This window comes from Drosophila virilis, chromosome X (genome assembly GCF_030788295.1).
Source record: "Drosophila virilis strain 15010-1051.87 chromosome X, Dvir_AGI_RSII-ME, whole genome shotgun sequence".
Taxonomy (NCBI): Eukaryota; Metazoa; Arthropoda; class Insecta; order Diptera; family Drosophilidae; genus Drosophila; species Drosophila virilis.
In genome coordinates this window covers 21,879,594-21,896,652 of record NC_091543.1, presented here as the reverse complement: position 1 = coordinate 21,896,652, position 17,059 = coordinate 21,879,594, and the positions used below count along the sequence as shown (strand labels likewise).

Sequence of the window (17,059 nt, the reverse complement as noted above, 5' to 3'; positions counted from 1 at the left end):
AATATATCGCATGACAGGTTCTAAAATCGATCGACTGGCCTCCACAACCTATCGACAGATGTCACACCAGCATTTTTTCATCACTAATCACTAATGCCACACGATAAATACAAGCGAAGCGGCTAAATAAATTAATACAGGCAGTAACAATTGCAAACACAGTCCGATGAGCCTAAACATCGACATGTCAGAAATTATTGAATTCGTATTGCCCACGAAATCAGAATTCTCCGAGCAGAACAACGATGGTGGCGGCGACGACGACGATGCGGATGGCAACAATCACTATGTGGTCCTAGATGCTGTGGATGTGGGGCGAGATTTTAAAAATGAGGAGTTCCTGTTAATAAACGATGATGGGACCGAAGGGCAGTTGCTCATCGACAACGCTCAGTTGCAACAACAACTGGTCAATTATCCCGAGCTTCAGCAGGCCATGATGCGCGTCCCAAAAGACGAGCCATTCGAGAATGTGCAGTATATGGAGGCGGAGCAGTTTCCAGATGATCTAGATGATCTAGTCGAGGAGGAGGAAGAGGAGGAAGAAGATGGTACGCAGGTCGAAGAACAGTACGAGCAATATGAACAATATGAAGAAGGTGTGGAACAAGATCAGCAGAATTTTGAATGGAACTACGTACAGACACCCTCACCACAGTCAGAATCTGTGGCAGTCGAGCTTGAGTCGACGGCAACTACGACGACGCTGTCAACAGCCCCCAGGACTTCAGTACAGGTCACCCGCAATAAGTCAAAGCCCAATCCACAAAGTCTGGTGCGGAACTATGTAACGCATTCGCTAATAGATGACAGCGATGCCTATGAGGAAATGGATGCGTCAGACGTGCAGGAAAGCGAGGAGCCGGCACAATTGACTAAACCCAGTGAAAAGATGTTGGACCTATTCAAGGGACCCCGTCGATACTTGTTATTCGACGAGCTGATTGCCACCATTGTGGACTTTGATGAAGATGGTACGCCTATTGTAGAGTTCTCTATGATTGGCAGTGTACATGATGAAAAGCTGCCGGTTGAGTGCGGCATCTGCCCCGATGTCATGCACAAATCCAAACTGTCCAAGCATCAAAAGACGCACATGGTACCTGGCACAAACCGTTACGCGTGTATCTACTGTACCGAAACGTATCGGGATTGTAAATACTTGGCCGGGCATGCCCGACGTCACATGGGCATCCGGCCATATGTGTGCGAGCCCTGCAAGCTGTACTTCTCCACCAAGCAGGATTTGCGCGTACACAACCAGCGTCGGCATTTGGAGAAAGAGCACATATGCGAGATGTGCGGCAAAACCTTTGCACAGAACACACAACTGAAGCGGCACCGCGAAGCGACTCACGAGAAGAAGCGCCGATTCCAATGCCAATACTGCCAGAAAGCCTATTATAAGAACTTCTCACTGCAGGAGCACATACGCAACGTACACATGGGCAAGCGGCGGATGCTAAAGTGCCCGTTCTGTGGTATGCAATGCCGGGATGCACACAAAATGGCACGACACCGGAAAGAGATGCACCTGAATCAGGATACGTATGTGTGCCATCTCTGCCAGGAGGAATTCACAGACATCAACTACTTCGATGCGCACAAGCGCTCAATCCAATGCCGAAGTAATACACGACGCCTGGTCAATGAAGATGAAAGCCGTACACCCAACGAGGATGGTGACATCATGGGCGAATGCAATGAGCTGCCGGGCATGCTAGAAGAAGACTATGATGAGGATGCCGGTTTGCTTGTTGAATCAGCGGACACCAATGGCGTTGACGGCATCGATGGCGTTGGCGTCGATGCTGATGAAGAGCAAGCCCGCAACGATGCCATCTACGAAACAGTCAATGGCAACTTTTTGCACGAGGAGGTAGAAGATGAGCAGCCATATGTGCAGCAGTTCGATCAAAGCAATTACGAGGATGAGGGCTTGCTCGTCGAGCAGGTAGCCGAAGATGATCACCACGAAGAGGTACTGGACGATGATGAACAGTATCTGGAGCCTGCACTTGACCAACAAACACAACAGAGGCAGCAGTACCAACCGGTTGGCCAGGAGTATAATGACGACGAATTGATTTATGAAATCACATTGGAGACTGAGGATAACTGAGCAATTGAGCTAGCCAGCCAGCCAGCCATCCCCCCTCCCCATCAACCCGTGGCAAACATTTTGTAAATAGAAATGAGGAAATAGATATATATATGTATGCGCATACATAGGTATATGTATGTGCACTTTAAGCAATTCCACAAAATTGTGTATTACGGTTCAATAAAACGCATTTGCTTGCTGGTTTTCAAAATTTTAAAACAGATTTGCAATGGCCTATGGAAAAATAAAATACGAATGCAACCCAGGAGCGCAGAGCTGTATTTGGCTCTGACATCAGAGTCAAATGCAACTCAATCGGGCTGAACGCTGTAAAGCAATTTGCAGTGCGCAACGCAGTCACGCATTAAGTACTTAAATTATTAATGTAATTCTAATTTAAGTTTAAATGAAATTAAATACATATGTAATACATAGAGATGACATCAACATTCATAGAAATGTGTTTTGGGCGTGTTCGTGTGAGCAGGATGGCACTCGTGTGAACTGTTCCCATTCTAATTGGTATCGAATGAACGGTCACCCTAAAATCAGCTGGCATCGAGCGCACAGCGGCTGGCGACGACGTAAACAAAAATGTACGTGCAATACTTTTTCGATAAAGTATCTCCAATACAATGCGGGCATATAATAAAATGCCCAGTTCTACAAAACATCCCCATGGGAAGAAAACCAGCACTGGCGTAGCATGGCAACGATATCGATCTAACTCCAATCCAAGTAGCCGGCCAAACTCGAGCGACAATCTGAGTAATTATATACATGAAATTCAATTGAAATCTAGAAGCAGCTGGCTGCTGAAAATCTTATTCCAAGTACACGTATAGATTTATGTATATAATATATTGGTGTTGAATTTAACAGATATACAATATGGATAACGATAACAAGGACGACGATGACGTTGAGGCAGAAAACGTCAACACGGAGATTGAGTCCGATGCGGATGTGGAGGACGAAACTGAATCGGAGCACGATGAGGCTGAGGCCGCAGATGCAGATAGCTGGGAGTCCTTTCAGGCGCACATTGATTCGCTTTTGGTCAACGAAAAATGCGACAAGCCTGTCCGCTTACTGGATGAGCGCCGGCAAACCATTGTGCAGCGAATGCGCCAGATACAGCGAGATACACCCAAGGGATTTGCGGAACGTTCAATGGCTCAAATGAGTAAAATTGATCAGCAGCTTGAGCTATCCAGCACCCGGCTGGGTCAGCTAGTGCGCTTCGGCAACGAGCTGGTTACCAATATACGCGTGGCAAATGAGCGGCGCGAGCTGAACCGTCGTGTCTTTGAGGCCGCACAACAAAAAGATATGAAAAAGATTCTGGAGGGCGAGAACATTGAAGCAATGGCCAAGTTCGATGACATTAAAGCGCGATGGACAGAGCTGAATGAGATCAATGAACCGATGCTGCTCTGGGATCAGATCGAAGAGCAAAAGAAACGCATCGCCGAGATAATGGCACGCAAGGATGAGATGATAGCTGCCTGCCAACAGGAAATCGATCGCATGAATGCCAAATACGAATTTGATCGCCAGCACCAGGCAGCCGATCTATGCTGTCTGGTCGAGCGCATCGACAATCAAGTGGAGACCCTAAAGGAATCTTACAAGCACCATCTTGAATTGTTGCGCAACACCGTTGAGGACGAACGCCAGACGTTCTCGTTGACAGCTGACGAAAAGTGGCGCAGTTTCTTTAACGCACTCAATACCAACTTCGAGGAGAAGTCCAAGCTTGTGCGCGTGCGCGAACAGTTCTATTCGCTGCAGCTGCAACTGCTGAAAGACTCACAGGATGAGCTGACGAAGCAGACGCGTGTGCGCCTGGAGAAGGAGTGCGAGCGCCTAGAGCTGGAGTTGCGACGAACACGCGACAACGTGCTGATGAACTCCGAGAAGCTTGACTACAACTACCAGGTGCTGCAGCGGCGCAACGATGAGAACACAATTATAACAAATCAGCAAAAGCGTCGTGTTGCACGCCTTCATGAAATTGTTGCGCGCACCAGGCGCAACTACAAGCAAGTTTTCCACAGTGGCCGTCGCACCATACTTAAGCTGACCAATGAGATTCAGCAACTGCACGGAAGCATCAGCGAAATGGAGGCCAAAGCCATGCACACGCGTAATATTAATCGGGAAAAGTTTAATCGCGTATGGAACATCAACTACGAGGAGATTACAGACTTGCTCACACGCATCTTCGAGATCGACCGTATACTACACGAGCAGCAGCTGGTGATGCCGTGGAAGAAGCCCAACATAAACATCGAGAACATCAACAAGCCGGTGGAGAAGCGACCCAACAACGCCATGGATCGCATCGAGCGTCGCTTTGGCAAATTGCCTAAGCAATACGGCGGCTCTGGATACACGGCTACCGAAGACGAGGAGAAACCACGCGGACCCATGCAGGAACTGCCGCTAGAATCTGCACGCCTTATGCGCAACATATTGCGCAAGCTGGCTGATCGCGGTGGCTTTCTGATCGAGGAGCGATTGCTGAAGATCCTCAAGCCGTACTCAGAAAAGGAGCAAACAATGGTGCGCATCGATAACATATTTGCGGCGTTGCGCATACGCAATTTGGACCATGTTATGGAGCTGACCAAGGTCTTTGAACCATATACATACTGTCCCACCTGCCAGCCAGCTGGGCTTAGCCCATTGAAGTGTGCAGAGGTGTTTCTCAAGGACCAAAAGGAGATGCGCTCACTCAAGCTGGGCGATGTCAATAACCTGGATCAGGCTTTATTGAAGGGCAAAACCGATGGCAAGACATTTCTGGTGAAGAGCTATGCAACTAAAGATGCCTGCCCTAATCACTATCTGGTGATGGAGCCGGCACTCGTGCTGCACGCCATGAATCTCTTTACAAACCAAAAGCACAAGCAAATCTATGGCAGCTCCTCAGAGAGCAGCTTAGAGGCCGAACTGATTCAATTCAATGATAAGGAAATCCAAGCGTTCTGGCGCCAATTCACCAACATCTTTCCAGACTCAAAGACCCATCTGTGGAAGACGCTGGAGCATGGTCTTAACCACTATGTCGAGGTTCTTAAGATGCGTGTGCAATACGATGCCGAGGTCGTTTTTCTGCGTCGCCAGAACAGGGAGCTTCGCCATCTCCTGCAAAAGTTCAAAGTGTAGCCACAATCACTCGATATCAAATTAATATCATATTTTATCAGTTTACCTTTTGCCATAGCGGCCATAAAATTCAGTTGTATGAAATTGCGTTATAGTCGTTTGCATTCTTTCCGCAAAGCTGTTCCTTAATTATATATGTACATGTACATGATGTATATATGCATGATTCGTAAATGTTATATGACCTATTGCTAGCTCGCTTTAGACCGTGCTGGAGTTGGCATTAGCCAGTTGCACAGCTTGCAGGCCTAATTGAATGCTTGAGCGAGCCCCTTCAATGTCACCTTTACTCTGATAATTACACTGGACAACATGCATTTGTTCGCCTAATTCTGATTTCTGCATTATCGGCTCCAATTGGCCATTTCGAGATGGAGATTCGTACAATTTTTTATAGCTTTACAATTTGTCAATATACAAAAATGTACGCTATATAGTTTCCTCTATACAATTTTTTTTTTTCCAAATTCTACGGACAGATCACTTGACTTCGTAACCCTCTCTTTAAACAAGATATATCTTAAATAAATTTTCGAAGAGTAAAATCGTATAAGTAATAAATTAAGTTTTATACGAGAGGAAACTAAATTGATTGCAACAATTTAATAAATAATCAATATTCCAAAATCAGCTTTTTTGATCACTTAAATTGCAATCCAGCAATATATTCTTGATCAGAACACAAGCCAAGAATCATTTATACAGGCATCTGAATAATGAAACTCGAATGCTTGGCAAGACGTTAGTGAAGAGAAATTGACACGGACTTTCTTACCACTTAGTTAATTAATTGTCGACATTAAAGGTAACAGACATACTTTCTTGAGTTATGATGTTGTGGAAGAAGGGTATTAAAACTACGATATTCGATCAAACCTTATTCTCTGCAAGACGATTTGCAAGTTGAGCTCAAAGCTCAATTAGATGATCAATTTTTAGTCTTCAATTGATTATGTTAAATCGATAAGGGGCTCCCTCAGGCACACATGTTTCTGTTTCTCTCTCAATTATACGAGTCTTTCGAAATATTTAGTTGCACTTAAACTTAAATACCAAGGTACGCTATAATATTAAATGATTGTTTTAAGAAATAAATAAATTTATCAACTTCGACTGTCTAAGTTAAGATCGTGTATAGAGCGGGTCGGGCGAAGGTTAGATAATTGATATGATACCGTTAGAGCATGACTAATTTACCTACTACATGTGTATGCATGCTATTAGAAACATATGTACATGTGTGTCGATATAATCCATGTTCAAAGTTCTGTTGCACAGTGTTATCTACGACCGTGCGCTGTGCACATGTCGATAAAGTACTGTTTGGTTGGGACCGTAAACTGAAGACCTGTATTACCAATATACATACATATGCATGCATGTAGTATGTACATATGTACAGATATTTTGTATGCGTATGTGTATATAAGTGGGCATGCTCGACTGTTCTGGCTGTTGGTTAGCCCAAGTCCGGAGTGGTTCAAAGTGCGCGCGTTGCAAACGAATGGGGAATTCGAATTGGAATCGAATAAATGTTTAAAGTGCAAATAGCAAGTGGAATTACAACAGCAGCAGCAGCAGCAGCAACAACAATTGCATTTACCGACACATTTTATTAGCGGGCAATACGATAAAATAATAAATTAAAAGAAGCGGCGACCGGAGCCGACACACCGCTTATGCCCAAGTACAAGCGGCCGAAACAGTTAAACGGCGTAATCTTATCGGTGCTGAAGAAATAACATAATATATACGGAGTGACGCTGGATCGGCGGATCGCTGGGCGACCACTTGATAAACATGCACCAGCCGTGTCAGCCGAAGCAGCAATTCGTGACGGAGCAGAAGCAGCTGGATCAGCTGGAGCCGGATGACAGCTATGCCTTTTGCCTGACAGAGGATGTGCAGCTATTTGAGCAGTTGGGCGATTTGGAGCTCGACAACGATGTGCTGCTTGTGCCGGCAGCAGCAGCTGGCTTGGATCTTGTGCAGCAGGTGAGTGGTAAGACACTTTTGTTGTGGCCCATACTCTCATAGCGCAGTGCTTGGCAGGCGCAGAAACCGACACATCTGTCAATGGGCAAGCCCAAGGTGAAGCGAGCAACGCACACAAGACGACAGGCGGCCAACATTTGCGATCTGTGCGGACGCAGCTTCAGCGATGCCTACGGCCTGCGCATACACAAGATGACGCACACGAACGAGCGGCCCCATGTGTGCGATGTATGCGGCAAGGGATTCCGCCAGCTGAACAAGCTACGCATCCACTCGGTCACGCACACCGACCAGCGGCCATACGAGTGCGACATCTGCGGCAAGGGATTTCGATTTGCCAACTATTTGGCGGTGCACCGGCGCCTGCACACCGGCGAGAAACCCTATGCATGCACGCTGGCCAGCTGCAGCATGTCCTTCCATTCCATACACGCGCGGCGAATGCACGTGAAGCTGCTGCACGCCAGCGTCAGCGGCGTCGATATTGAAGCAGAAGTGGAGCAGGATCAGAAGGAACTGGATGAGCAGCAAGAAATGCGAACGGGCTACACGGACACACACACATCCTCGCTGAGCTATACCTGCCCCATCTGCGGACGTATTCTAACGGATCAGTGCTATCTAAATACGCATTTGAAGCGACACTATAATCAGCGAGACTTCGCCTGTCCGCAACCGGGCTGCGGCAAGCGCTTTTTCAGCTCCTCGGAGCTGAACCATCATCAGATAGCGCATACGCGATTGCGTCCCTTTCGCTGTGCGCTGTGCGGATCGTGTTTTTTGCGCAAATCGAATTATAAACAACATTTGAAGGTGCACAAGGCCAAAGGTTGCGATTGAATTAGGCGTTTGTTCTAAAATATAAGGTTTATTTAAATATACGATTTATACATATAGAATTGTTTCTTGGTTTTTGTTTTGAATGGTTTTCCTTTTTGTTTGCTTTTTTGCTTTTACTTTCTTTTTCATTTATGTATGTATATTTTTATCTTTAGGCCTGATCGCCTGTTGCATGCATGTATGTATGTATATAAGATATATGTATGTATATTATATTAATATGTATTGGTAATTGGTTTGCTTGCCTTTTTGCATTTGCGCATATCGGTTTTCTCAGTTTTACAGTTACAATTTCAGCGTCAGTTTAATTTCGTTCGCAGATACGTTGAATGTGTTTTAAGTTTGGTTCTGATTTTCTTTTAGTTTCCATACATATGTTTGTTCCAGTTATTTTTAAATATAACATTTGTTTTAGCAAAAATATGCATATACATATGTACATATGCCTGTACGTACATACATACATACATATGTATTTATGCAAGCGAAATTTGGGACTTGTGTGGCTAGCTCAACTGCCGAATTCTTGTCTGGCCACACTCGACTCCTCGCCCTCTCTCGCTCTCTCTCTCTCTCTCTCTCTTACACATACGGCAGCCGAACTGTCAAAGTGCAGTTTAAACAAGTAAAAATACAAATGTAACCAGCTTACCGGCAACAAAACAGCATATAAATCAGCATCACACGCTGTACTGCAGCCTGCAGGGCCACACTGATTTGTATTTTTAGTTGTCACAAATTGCATTTTACAGCTAAACAAAACAGATTTGCAAAAGATAGTTAAACGTTAACTTAAAAAATATTTCGCCTTCTATGACATTTGCAACATGCACACAAAGCGTGGGAAAGCTAAACACTTAAAATGAAAAAAAAAAAAAAAAAAACAAGTCAAGATACAATTTTTAATGCAAATAACATTCTTTTTTTATGTTTTTGTTTTTGTTTTTTTTTTTTTGTAAGAAAACAACAAATGTAGACTTTGCTCGGCAAGTGTTGTTTGGTTTTTTGCTTGTTTTGTTTTTACTATTAAAACGACAACAAACGCCTTCACTTTGCGATTTGCTTGATTAATGTTATTTAAAGATTTAAACACACACACACACACAACACATGAAGCAATAAATTGAAACGTTCGAACAACATTCATATGACATATTTTAATTTGTTAACATTTATATTTAAATGTGGTAAGTTAGCTCATATGTATTTACGTGTGTAGTAAGCTTCAAGCTTGAAAAATCCCAGTTACTGCTGTTTTTTTGTTTTGTTTTGTTTTTTTTTTTGTATCATTTCATGCTTTTTGTTTCTTTGCTTTGATCAAGCTTAGAAAAACATTTCCCAAATCACCGTTTGTTTTGTTTCTTTCACAAAGAATTTTGAATCTGTCGCTCTTTTGGCGGTGCGCGATTGCAAACACTGTTAAACAGGATCTAATTCATTTTTAGTTGCCTTCGTATTTATACCTTCTCCTATGTCTACAAACTGTGTATAAAATGTTAAATGTTTTTTTTTTTGTTTTAAAATTTGGAGCCGCCCATTCTTATCAAAAAAAAATCAAACGTCCCAACGTCCCATCCTCCCAACCCATCTGGCCTATTCCTACGCACTAAAACCCTAAGCATGTAACGCAAAATACATGATCTCGTATTTGTGTATATGTATGTATGTAGATAGATAGAATATAGTAGTTCTCTTATTTTTTTTGTTTTTTGTTTTTTTTTTTTTTTTTTTTTTTTTTTTGTAGCGCTGTGCAAACTGCATGGGCTACATCTAATTTAATGTGCTCTCAAAATTGTAATTTTGATTTTGTACTCTGCTCCCAAAGGAAAAAACAAAAATTTCAATAATGATTTCGTACAATGCCCGTGACGTCTGCTGACACTCTTATATGTTTGGTTTAGGTACAAGTATTTCGATTTTTACGACACATTCAGGAAACGAAAAAAAAAAAAAAATTACGCTTTATAGCCAAACTGTTTGAAAGCTAGTCACAGTGAAATTTCATTTAAGGACTATTGCTGATCTCCATATAAGACGAGATACATACGTTTATATATTTTTGCCATATCCCTTTGCTACTCGTCGTATAAACACACTGGGAACAGAGTATCCGGCAGTCGGTATCTTCCGACTGCAACTTCTTGTTTACCTTTCTTTTCACTTTTTGTTTGTTTTTTTGTTCTCACTTCTTGTGTTTTAATTGCTCCGCTTTGTGGAATAGATAAAAAAAAATAAATATATATATTCCATATATACATATATATATATATATATATATATATATATGTGTGTGTGTACATGTACATATGTCGTAGAGTTTTGTTTTGCTGCCACACTTAGGACATGGAGCTGCAGGGCAAACGAGGCGAGCCCATCTGGGTGAGTACACGATCGAGCCACTGGAGTGGTCCATTCAAATGGAGTTCGATCCAGCAGGGGGTTGAGGTAACCGTCTGTCGGCGATATTCGGCGCCCCAGCCCTTAACGAAGGACATGCGAATGGTGCACATGCGCGTTAGCTGATAAACAGCCTCGAATCCCTGGGATACCGATTGGGAGAGCAAGGCGGCAAACTCCTGATTATTGAAGATCTTCAAATTGCATCCAGGCGGTATTTTACAAACGGTTGCCGGATGCCAGCCATAGCGCTGATTACAATTGGGACTCTGCACGAAGATTGACGAATCACTTAGGCATTCGGCAAAGACCTCGCCGCCAATATAGTAGAGGCGAACGCCTTTGCCAATATGGCGACGGGTTTGCTCAACAACCTCGTTGCGATTCACGTTGGAGAGGAGGCCCAGACAGAAGCGCTCCGAATTGGATGGATCGGTAAAGCCGTCCACCGTTATCGATGGCTGTGAGGCGTGAAAGGTTTCGCCCACTCGTGTATTTAGCTCATAGTAGGATATGGAGCACCAGAAGGCCGGCTCATGGTACATCACTGGTGCAGCATCGGCGGGCGGTGTTAGCCGCGACATATTCATATTATCATTTGGATCAATTGGATCGCCATCCTCGCTCATATAGCCTGGCGGCGGTGTGCCCGTGTTGGGTATGCTGCTGCCCACGCTGAGCACGCTGGATTGCGAGTCCATGTTGCAGCTGCCTGGCGGCAAGTTCTGGCCCACGCCTACCACGCTGCCAAAGGATAGCGGCGAGTGTTGTTGTTGTTGTTGTTGCTGCTGCTGCTGCTGCTGCTGCTGATAGCCGCCGGCTCCAGTTGCTGTTGTGTTGTTGCTGCTGCTGTTGCTGCTGCTGCCACCCAATTCCATATACTGTGGCGGACTGAGCGAGGCGCTGCGTATTATTGCAGCATTGTATTCCGTATTATTTGGTATCTGATGCGTATGATTGTCCAATGGATAATCGACAATGGAGTCAGGAGGCGTTGGTAGCGACTTGGGAACCAATATTGATAGCTCAATCTTTTTATAGTGATACGGATTAATGCAGATATCGTCCTTGCGCAAATGGAACGCGTACTCGCAATGCTCGAGCGGTTTCAATTCATTCTGTGACTGCAGATCGGGCCAGCGCCACAAACGGCAATATATGACGTGCGGTAAGCCCTTGCGTAGGCTTTCGCCGGTGGCAGCGGGCTTGCTGCGCGGCACAGTCACACACCGAGTATTGCAGTTCTGTGTGGAGATGGCGCGCTCTAGTTCCTCAATCTGTGAATTCTTTTTGATCTTCTTCACCAGATTCCTGACGGCCTTCTCGGACCACTTGCCCTCGACACTGTTGTCCTCGTTGCCCTTTTTGAGTGCTAACAAACGTTTAACCACTTGCGGAGTGAATGGCAACATCTCACGAATAGTGGACACTCAACCGCGCCCCCCTCCCCCGCACACGCGTACAACACACAAAGCCGGCTTAACGCTTAACACGCGTGCCTGCCACCACCTCTGCTCCAGCAACTCCTTTAGCTCTTATATTCCAGTCTTGATGATCTGCTTTGTTAATTTTCGCCGCAGTGTTTACAGTTTGCAATTGATAAAGATCGGTCTACAGCAATTAAAGCTGCTCAATACTCTGGTTCTGCTGAGGTCTTATGTTTTGTTTGGCTCCTCTGGATCCTCTGCAGCGTCCTTTGTTGTTGTCAGCGTTTCTACAAAATTTGTATAACAGTTAGTTTTTTTTTTTTTCACTCTTTAACTCTGCGAATGGTCTGTGTGTGTGTGTGTGTGTGTATGCGTGCTGCTAAAATAATTAAAACTTGATAATTTGCATGCAAGTGTATGTGTGTGGCTACGATGATTTCCCCCTAGTCTGTCTGCTTGATAAAAAAGCATGAGACCATATTATGGCGATGTTTGTGATAATTACGAGTCTGTCCGTGTGTGTATGTGTGCGTGTGTTTGTGCACAAGCAGTAGCACAGTACAGGCCAGGAAGTGTAGAGTCGTGTATTATCAATCCAACGATTTCTGTTTGCTCTTCGACAATAACAACTGCAGCAGCTGACGATGTAGCTGTGCGAGTTAGGTGTGAAGGTGTGTGGGTGCGTTTTATGCCAAGGTCACTTGTCTGCAAAGACAAACACACGTATGCGCACCAAGCCGGAGGCCATCTATGAAACAACTGGAACTAGCAAACGCAAAATATCCTTGTGATAAGCGAGATGTTAAATATCGGAAAATTATAACAGGCGTAAATTATACAGCTTTTTCTCATATACACATATGTATGTATGTACATGTAGGTATTGGAGGCCTTTCCTCGTTTTGTATTGCAAATCCCTCCAAGCTGGCGTGGTATTTGTGTTGATTTAATTAGTATTGGAAGGTTAAACGAATTTCGTCGTATTAAACAGACTTGTTCTGAACAGAAAAGTGCGAACGCAAAAACGATTAGTTAGGGCGATAAATTAACTGCACCCTGGTCACACATTACACAAATTCTATGGCAATCGAGAAGCAAAGCTCATTATTTAGGTGTGCCCAGCCACTGGCATCTGGAACATATTGGTAGCAGCCCATTAGCTGCTAATGGCAAACATGGAACGAAGTTGCAAAAAAAAGAAAAAAAAAAACGCACACACATACAGCAAAAGTGTAACTATGCATATATACACGAACTTTACCTGTACAACAACTTCCACATGTAAACAGCAGGACGACGGCAACGTTGGCACCGGCACCTGCGCTTAATGCCTGGAGCTGAATGTGGATTATAATCTCATAGATAGCAACAGAACCAAAAAGGAAATGCAACCACAGCAACGCGCACTTCCACTTTTTTTTTTTATATGTATGCGATTGCAACCGAGTGTTGCGCTGTTGATGGGCCTAGAGACGGGTAACTGACCAACGGCGGTGGCTCGATAGCACCGGAACCGGGCGCGTATGTCAAGTTTTGTCTTTGATGGGTTGTGGGGGAGGGGTTGTCGCTGATTTTAATTTGTGTATGTCTTGTGCGCGCGCAAGAAAGTGACAGCTAGACACACATACACATACACACACAAGCACACAGTTTGATATACAGCGAAATGTTCCTGCTGCTGACCTTTCGCACTTTATGATTACTTTTTTGGTGCCCTTTCCACTTCCACAGCTGTTTGATCACAATTTATGCCAGCGGCTTGTTTGTCGATGATTTTTGATTAGATTGTGCGTTTTAATTGCGTCGATTTAATTCGTCTGAGGCTTGAGATCTATGCCGAAAAAGCACACTGTTCGTTGTGTCTGCTGTTTTGTATTTCCACATACATATACGCAGTTCTTATTCGCATTCTCCTCTGCTGCTTGTTCTTCCTTCGTCTGTGTCTATGGCTACTGCTGTGTACATATGTGTGTGCGCGAATGTGTATGTTCTTTTGTCTGAAATTATGTATTCAGCGAGAGCGATGTATTTCTGATTATCGATATTAACTTAATATCGATAAAGAAAATGCCTGGCAAATAAATTGATGAATCGATATCGGTGTGAATTCATCGCTAAAAATATATTAAATAATTTTTAATGTCAACTTGTACACTTAGGCATAAAGCATAGCTAATACTTAGACTATGTGCGCGATATGCGCCAGGATTTCTGCAGCGCCTCTTTAACAATCTCATCGGGCGATGCAGTATCGAAGCGAAACCGTTTAATATTTGTACCGTAATCCTGCCGTTTATACATCTTCAGATTCTGCAGTTCCAGAGGCGAGGCAGCGTACCTAAGCTGTGGCTGCCGTGGTCTTGGATACCCAACTGTCGCATCCAGCATACTGCCAACATCACTGGATTTCTCTATAATTCTCGTAACTGTCGCCTCAACGTCGCTTGATGTACTGCTCTGACGTTTTTTGAAGAGCATACCAACAGAGACACTATTAAGGCTATCGCAGCCAATAAATGGAATATCAAAGTGCTCCATAACTGCTGCCTGCTTGTGTCGCAGCTTACTCGCCGCCTCGCGTGGTGGTGCATCTTTTTGGATAGCAATTACTGTTGAGGTCAGATCGATCAGTGGGGTCGGTGCTTGTTGCGTTTCCTGAATACTTTTTAGCTTGGTACTGTCGCCGCCATCGTCAGCAGTAAGTTTCAGTTTGCTCACGCCCTTCTCCAGGTGGGTCAGCTCCAACGAATTGTTCTGGCTGCGCAACTTGTTGAGCAAAGGTATGTTAAATTGGGGCTCATCGAGTGGTTCACCTGATGCCGTTCGCAGCTTGGGTATGGTTAATCGGCAACTGATACCATTTAGCAAGGGCAGTTTGGCCAATGGGCTATCGGTGGATTCTTTGGCGGATGCTGATGAATCTCTGGCTGAATGACTCGCTTCACTTTGCTCTCGACGGCGTTTGATTGCATTGAGCAACAGCTCATTATGGGCAACCGCGGCGCGACGATGTTCTTCTGCAGAAAGTAACTCGGCGCTGGTTGGCGTGCTGGCGTTTATCTGCGGTATCTTTAGCTGTGGTATAACAAGTTTTGGCCCAATCGAAATGTGAGATTTTGTTGGTTCACTGGCATTTTGGGTGCCGAAGCTCAGATGAATGGCCTGCTGCAGTGTTTGTGTATTCTCCTTGTCCAGTTCTAGGTCAGCATTAGCCATCATCTATAGTGGCAACGTTACAGAAAAAAAATATATATTTTAAGAACAAAAACAAAACTAAAAGCCTTAGTTTCGATATTTCTTTTGTTTGCGTTTTTATTGTGATGACTTGTTCGATAGGTAGCCAGTAATGTTACTTCTCTGAATATCGGTGTTGCAAAACAGTGTTGGTTTATTGTTTACGAACGCGCGAACTTGTTACTGTTCAAATATGAATTTCAAAAATTATGATTTAAATAGCAAATGCAACACTACACGTGATCCAATCGGCAAATGGGCCCTTCTTCAACCATTTTGAGATCGACCTTAGGTCCAACCAGATCCCGAATATTGTTAATGCCATACTTAATCATCGTCGGTCGTTCCAGCGACAAACCCCATGCGATAACATTTACATTTTCTGGTAGTCCCATTGGCAGCAGCATTTCCGGCCGGAAGACGCCAGAGTTGCCCACTTCAATCCACTTGGCCAGACCAGGATGATAGCAGAATATCTCCATGCTGGGCTCCGTGTACGGATTGTATGCCGGCTTGAACTCCAGCTGAGTAATGCCCAATTTTCGGAAGAACTCATATAGTGTGCCAATCAGATCACCAAGTGTTAAGCCAACATCGGCAATGACGCCCTCAACTTGATGGAATTCGGCCAAATGGGTCGCATCCAGCGTCTCGTTGCGGAACACCTTGTCTATGCTAAAGTACTTTGCTGGCTTGAAACCACCCTCCTGGTTTGCCAGTTTGAAGAGCATGCGCGCGCTCACAGCAGTTGTGTGGGTGCGCAGCAGATTCTTTTGAGCTTCGGAGAGCTTCCAATCATAGCCGTAGCCCAACGAGCCGTAGCCACCTTTTGAGTGTACGGCCTTCACCCGCTGCAAGTACTCCTGGGGAAACTTGTGGCTCTGCGCCGGATGATTGATGAAGAATGTATCGTGCGCATCACGTGCTGGATGCTGTTGTGGCTGAAACAGTGCATCGAAGTTCCAGAACGATGATTCCACGTAGTTGTTGGTAGGCATTTCTGAGAAGCCCATCTCAAGAAAGATCTGGCGAAACTCAGTGCGCACCTTGAGCAGCGGATGCAAATGACCCCGCGTCGGTGTCGCGCCCAGCGCATCAAAATTGTATGCCTTGAATTTTAGCTGCTGCCACAAGCCGCTGGTCAGCATATCCATGGTCAGGTCCGTTTCCAGTTTAGTGAGCGTTGTGGAGAACTCTGGTCCCTTGCTCAGTACGAAGCTCTTTGTGGTTGTCTCCTGCAATAGCTTGCGTTTCTTGTAATCAGTCACGTCCCTGGCAGATAGCTGCGCCCTGCCACTGACAACAAGCAACAGCTGCTCTTTTACATTGTCGACAATGTGGTCGACTTTGCGCCGAATCAGCGGCGGATTCACACTCTTGTCCAACAGTATCCAGCCCTGCGACATAGCCTTGCTAAAGCCCACTTTGGCATTGGCTCCGCCGGCAGCCATCAGCGCTGCTTGAGGAATGCCCTCCGCCGGCACCAAACCATAGACGATAGCCTCGTGGCTGCCATTCTCGACCACGGATTGACCCTCGTCGGTTAGTCCCAGAGTCTTCTGCGTGGCTGTCTCTGCGTTGACCAAATCGCCATGTGCCTGTATGCTTTTTAAAGCACCGACAACTTTTTGGTGGTCAACATTGAATTGCGTGGCAAGTTCTAATGTATCAACTTTGTCGACGGCGTCCAAGTGCTGTAGGATGCGCTCGGTAAGATCGGGATGCATGTTCTGTGCCGTTTCAGCGTTAGCTGTTCACTCAATTGTATTTGGTATAACGTTGATAAAAAACGTACACGAATTTGCAAATGCAGTCTCACAATTACAAATCGCGTGTTGCCATTGTCGATAAAAACAAGTATCGGAAGGCCGGTGGAAATTTCGATTCG

General features: G+C 44.8%; 7 protein-coding genes across 12 annotated transcripts in view; 3 read left to right on the top strand and 4 right to left on the bottom strand.

Annotated features, from left to right (window-relative positions):
* cyr (cypher) overlaps nucleotides 1–17,059 on the bottom strand; it is a 43,348-nt gene that overhangs the window by 8,044 nt on the left and 18,245 nt on the right. The gene's annotated exons all lie outside the window — the stretch shown is intronic.
* On the top strand, nucleotides 64–2,323 carry LOC6631892 (zinc finger protein 768). The gene has a single exon (XM_002055457.4). It carries the CDS (start codon nucleotides 167–169, stop codon nucleotides 2,120–2,122), a length of 1,956 nt encoding a protein of 651 aa, XP_002055493.2. The 5' UTR covers nucleotides 64–166; the 3' UTR covers nucleotides 2,123–2,323.
* LOC6631893 (dynein regulatory complex protein 1 homolog) lies at nucleotides 2,615–5,362 on the top strand. The gene is made up of 2 exons (XM_002055458.4): nucleotides 2,615–2,872; nucleotides 2,987–5,362. The coding sequence occupies exon 2, from the start codon at nucleotides 2,996–2,998 to the stop codon at nucleotides 5,276–5,278; it is 2,283 nt and encodes a 760-aa protein (XP_002055494.1). The 5' UTR covers nucleotides 2,615–2,872; nucleotides 2,987–2,995; the 3' UTR covers nucleotides 5,279–5,362.
* Nucleotides 6,550–9,000, top strand: LOC6632029 (zinc finger protein 782). Of its 2 annotated transcripts, none has more exons than XM_015171202.3 (2): nucleotides 6,550–7,273; nucleotides 7,337–9,000. In XM_015171202.3, the coding sequence occupies exons 1-2, from the start codon at nucleotides 7,079–7,081 to the stop codon at nucleotides 8,111–8,113; spliced, it is 972 nt and encodes a 323-aa protein (XP_015026688.1). In that variant the 5' UTR covers nucleotides 6,550–7,078; the 3' UTR covers nucleotides 8,114–9,000. The 2 variants fall into 2 exon arrangements, with proteins under 2 accessions (XP_015026688.1, XP_002055495.2); XM_002055459.4 differs by having other exon boundaries at nucleotides 6,564–7,273; nucleotides 7,331–9,000.
* Nucleotides 9,318–13,903, bottom strand: Smox (Smad on X). 5 transcript variants are annotated; one of them, XM_015170925.3, is made up of 2 exons: nucleotides 13,199–13,903; nucleotides 9,318–12,224 (listed from the first exon to the last, which is right to left on the bottom strand). In XM_015170925.3, exon 2 carries the CDS (start codon nucleotides 11,920–11,922, stop codon nucleotides 10,450–10,452), a length of 1,473 nt encoding a protein of 490 aa, XP_015026411.2. In that variant the 5' UTR covers nucleotides 11,923–12,224; nucleotides 13,199–13,903; the 3' UTR covers nucleotides 9,318–10,449. The 5 variants fall into 5 exon arrangements, with proteins under 5 accessions (XP_015026411.2, XP_015026412.2, XP_015026413.2 ...); XM_015170926.3 differs by having other exon boundaries at nucleotides 13,621–13,903; XM_015170927.3 differs by having other exon boundaries at nucleotides 13,641–13,903.
* LOC6632031 (uncharacterized) lies at nucleotides 14,035–15,156 on the bottom strand. Its single transcript, XM_002055461.4, has one exon. It carries the CDS (start codon nucleotides 15,154–15,156, stop codon nucleotides 14,122–14,124), a length of 1,035 nt encoding a protein of 344 aa, XP_002055497.2. The 3' UTR covers nucleotides 14,035–14,121.
* alpha-PheRS (phenylalanine--tRNA ligase alpha subunit) lies at nucleotides 15,300–17,025 on the bottom strand. Its single transcript, XM_002055462.4, has one exon. It carries the CDS (start codon nucleotides 16,896–16,898, stop codon nucleotides 15,405–15,407), a length of 1,494 nt encoding a protein of 497 aa, XP_002055498.1. The 5' UTR covers nucleotides 16,899–17,025; the 3' UTR covers nucleotides 15,300–15,404.

Excerpts from the sequence above, each read along its gene's own strand:
- LOC6631892 (XM_002055457.4), top strand. The coding sequence starts at position 167 with ATGAGCCTAAACATCGACATGTCAGAAATTATTGAATTCGTATTGCCC.
- LOC6631893 (XM_002055458.4), top strand. The coding sequence starts at position 2,996 with ATGGATAACGATAACAAGGACGACGATGACGTTGAGGCAGAAAACGTC.
- LOC6632029 (XM_002055459.4), top strand. The coding sequence starts at position 7,079 with ATGCACCAGCCGTGTCAGCCGAAGCAGCAATTCGTGACGGAGCAGAAG. Across the intron at positions 7,274-7,330 it reads GCTTGGATCTTGTGCAGCAG|GCGCAGAAACCGACACATCT; the intron begins GTGAGTGGTAAG and ends AGTGCTTGGCAG.
- Smox (XM_015170925.3), bottom strand. The coding sequence starts at position 11,922 with ATGTTGCCATTCACTCCGCAAGTGGTTAAACGTTTGTTAGCACTCAAA.
- LOC6632031 (XM_002055461.4), bottom strand. The coding sequence starts at position 15,156 with ATGATGGCTAATGCTGACCTAGAACTGGACAAGGAGAATACACAAACA.
- alpha-PheRS (XM_002055462.4), bottom strand. The coding sequence starts at position 16,898 with ATGCATCCCGATCTTACCGAGCGCATCCTACAGCACTTGGACGCCGTC.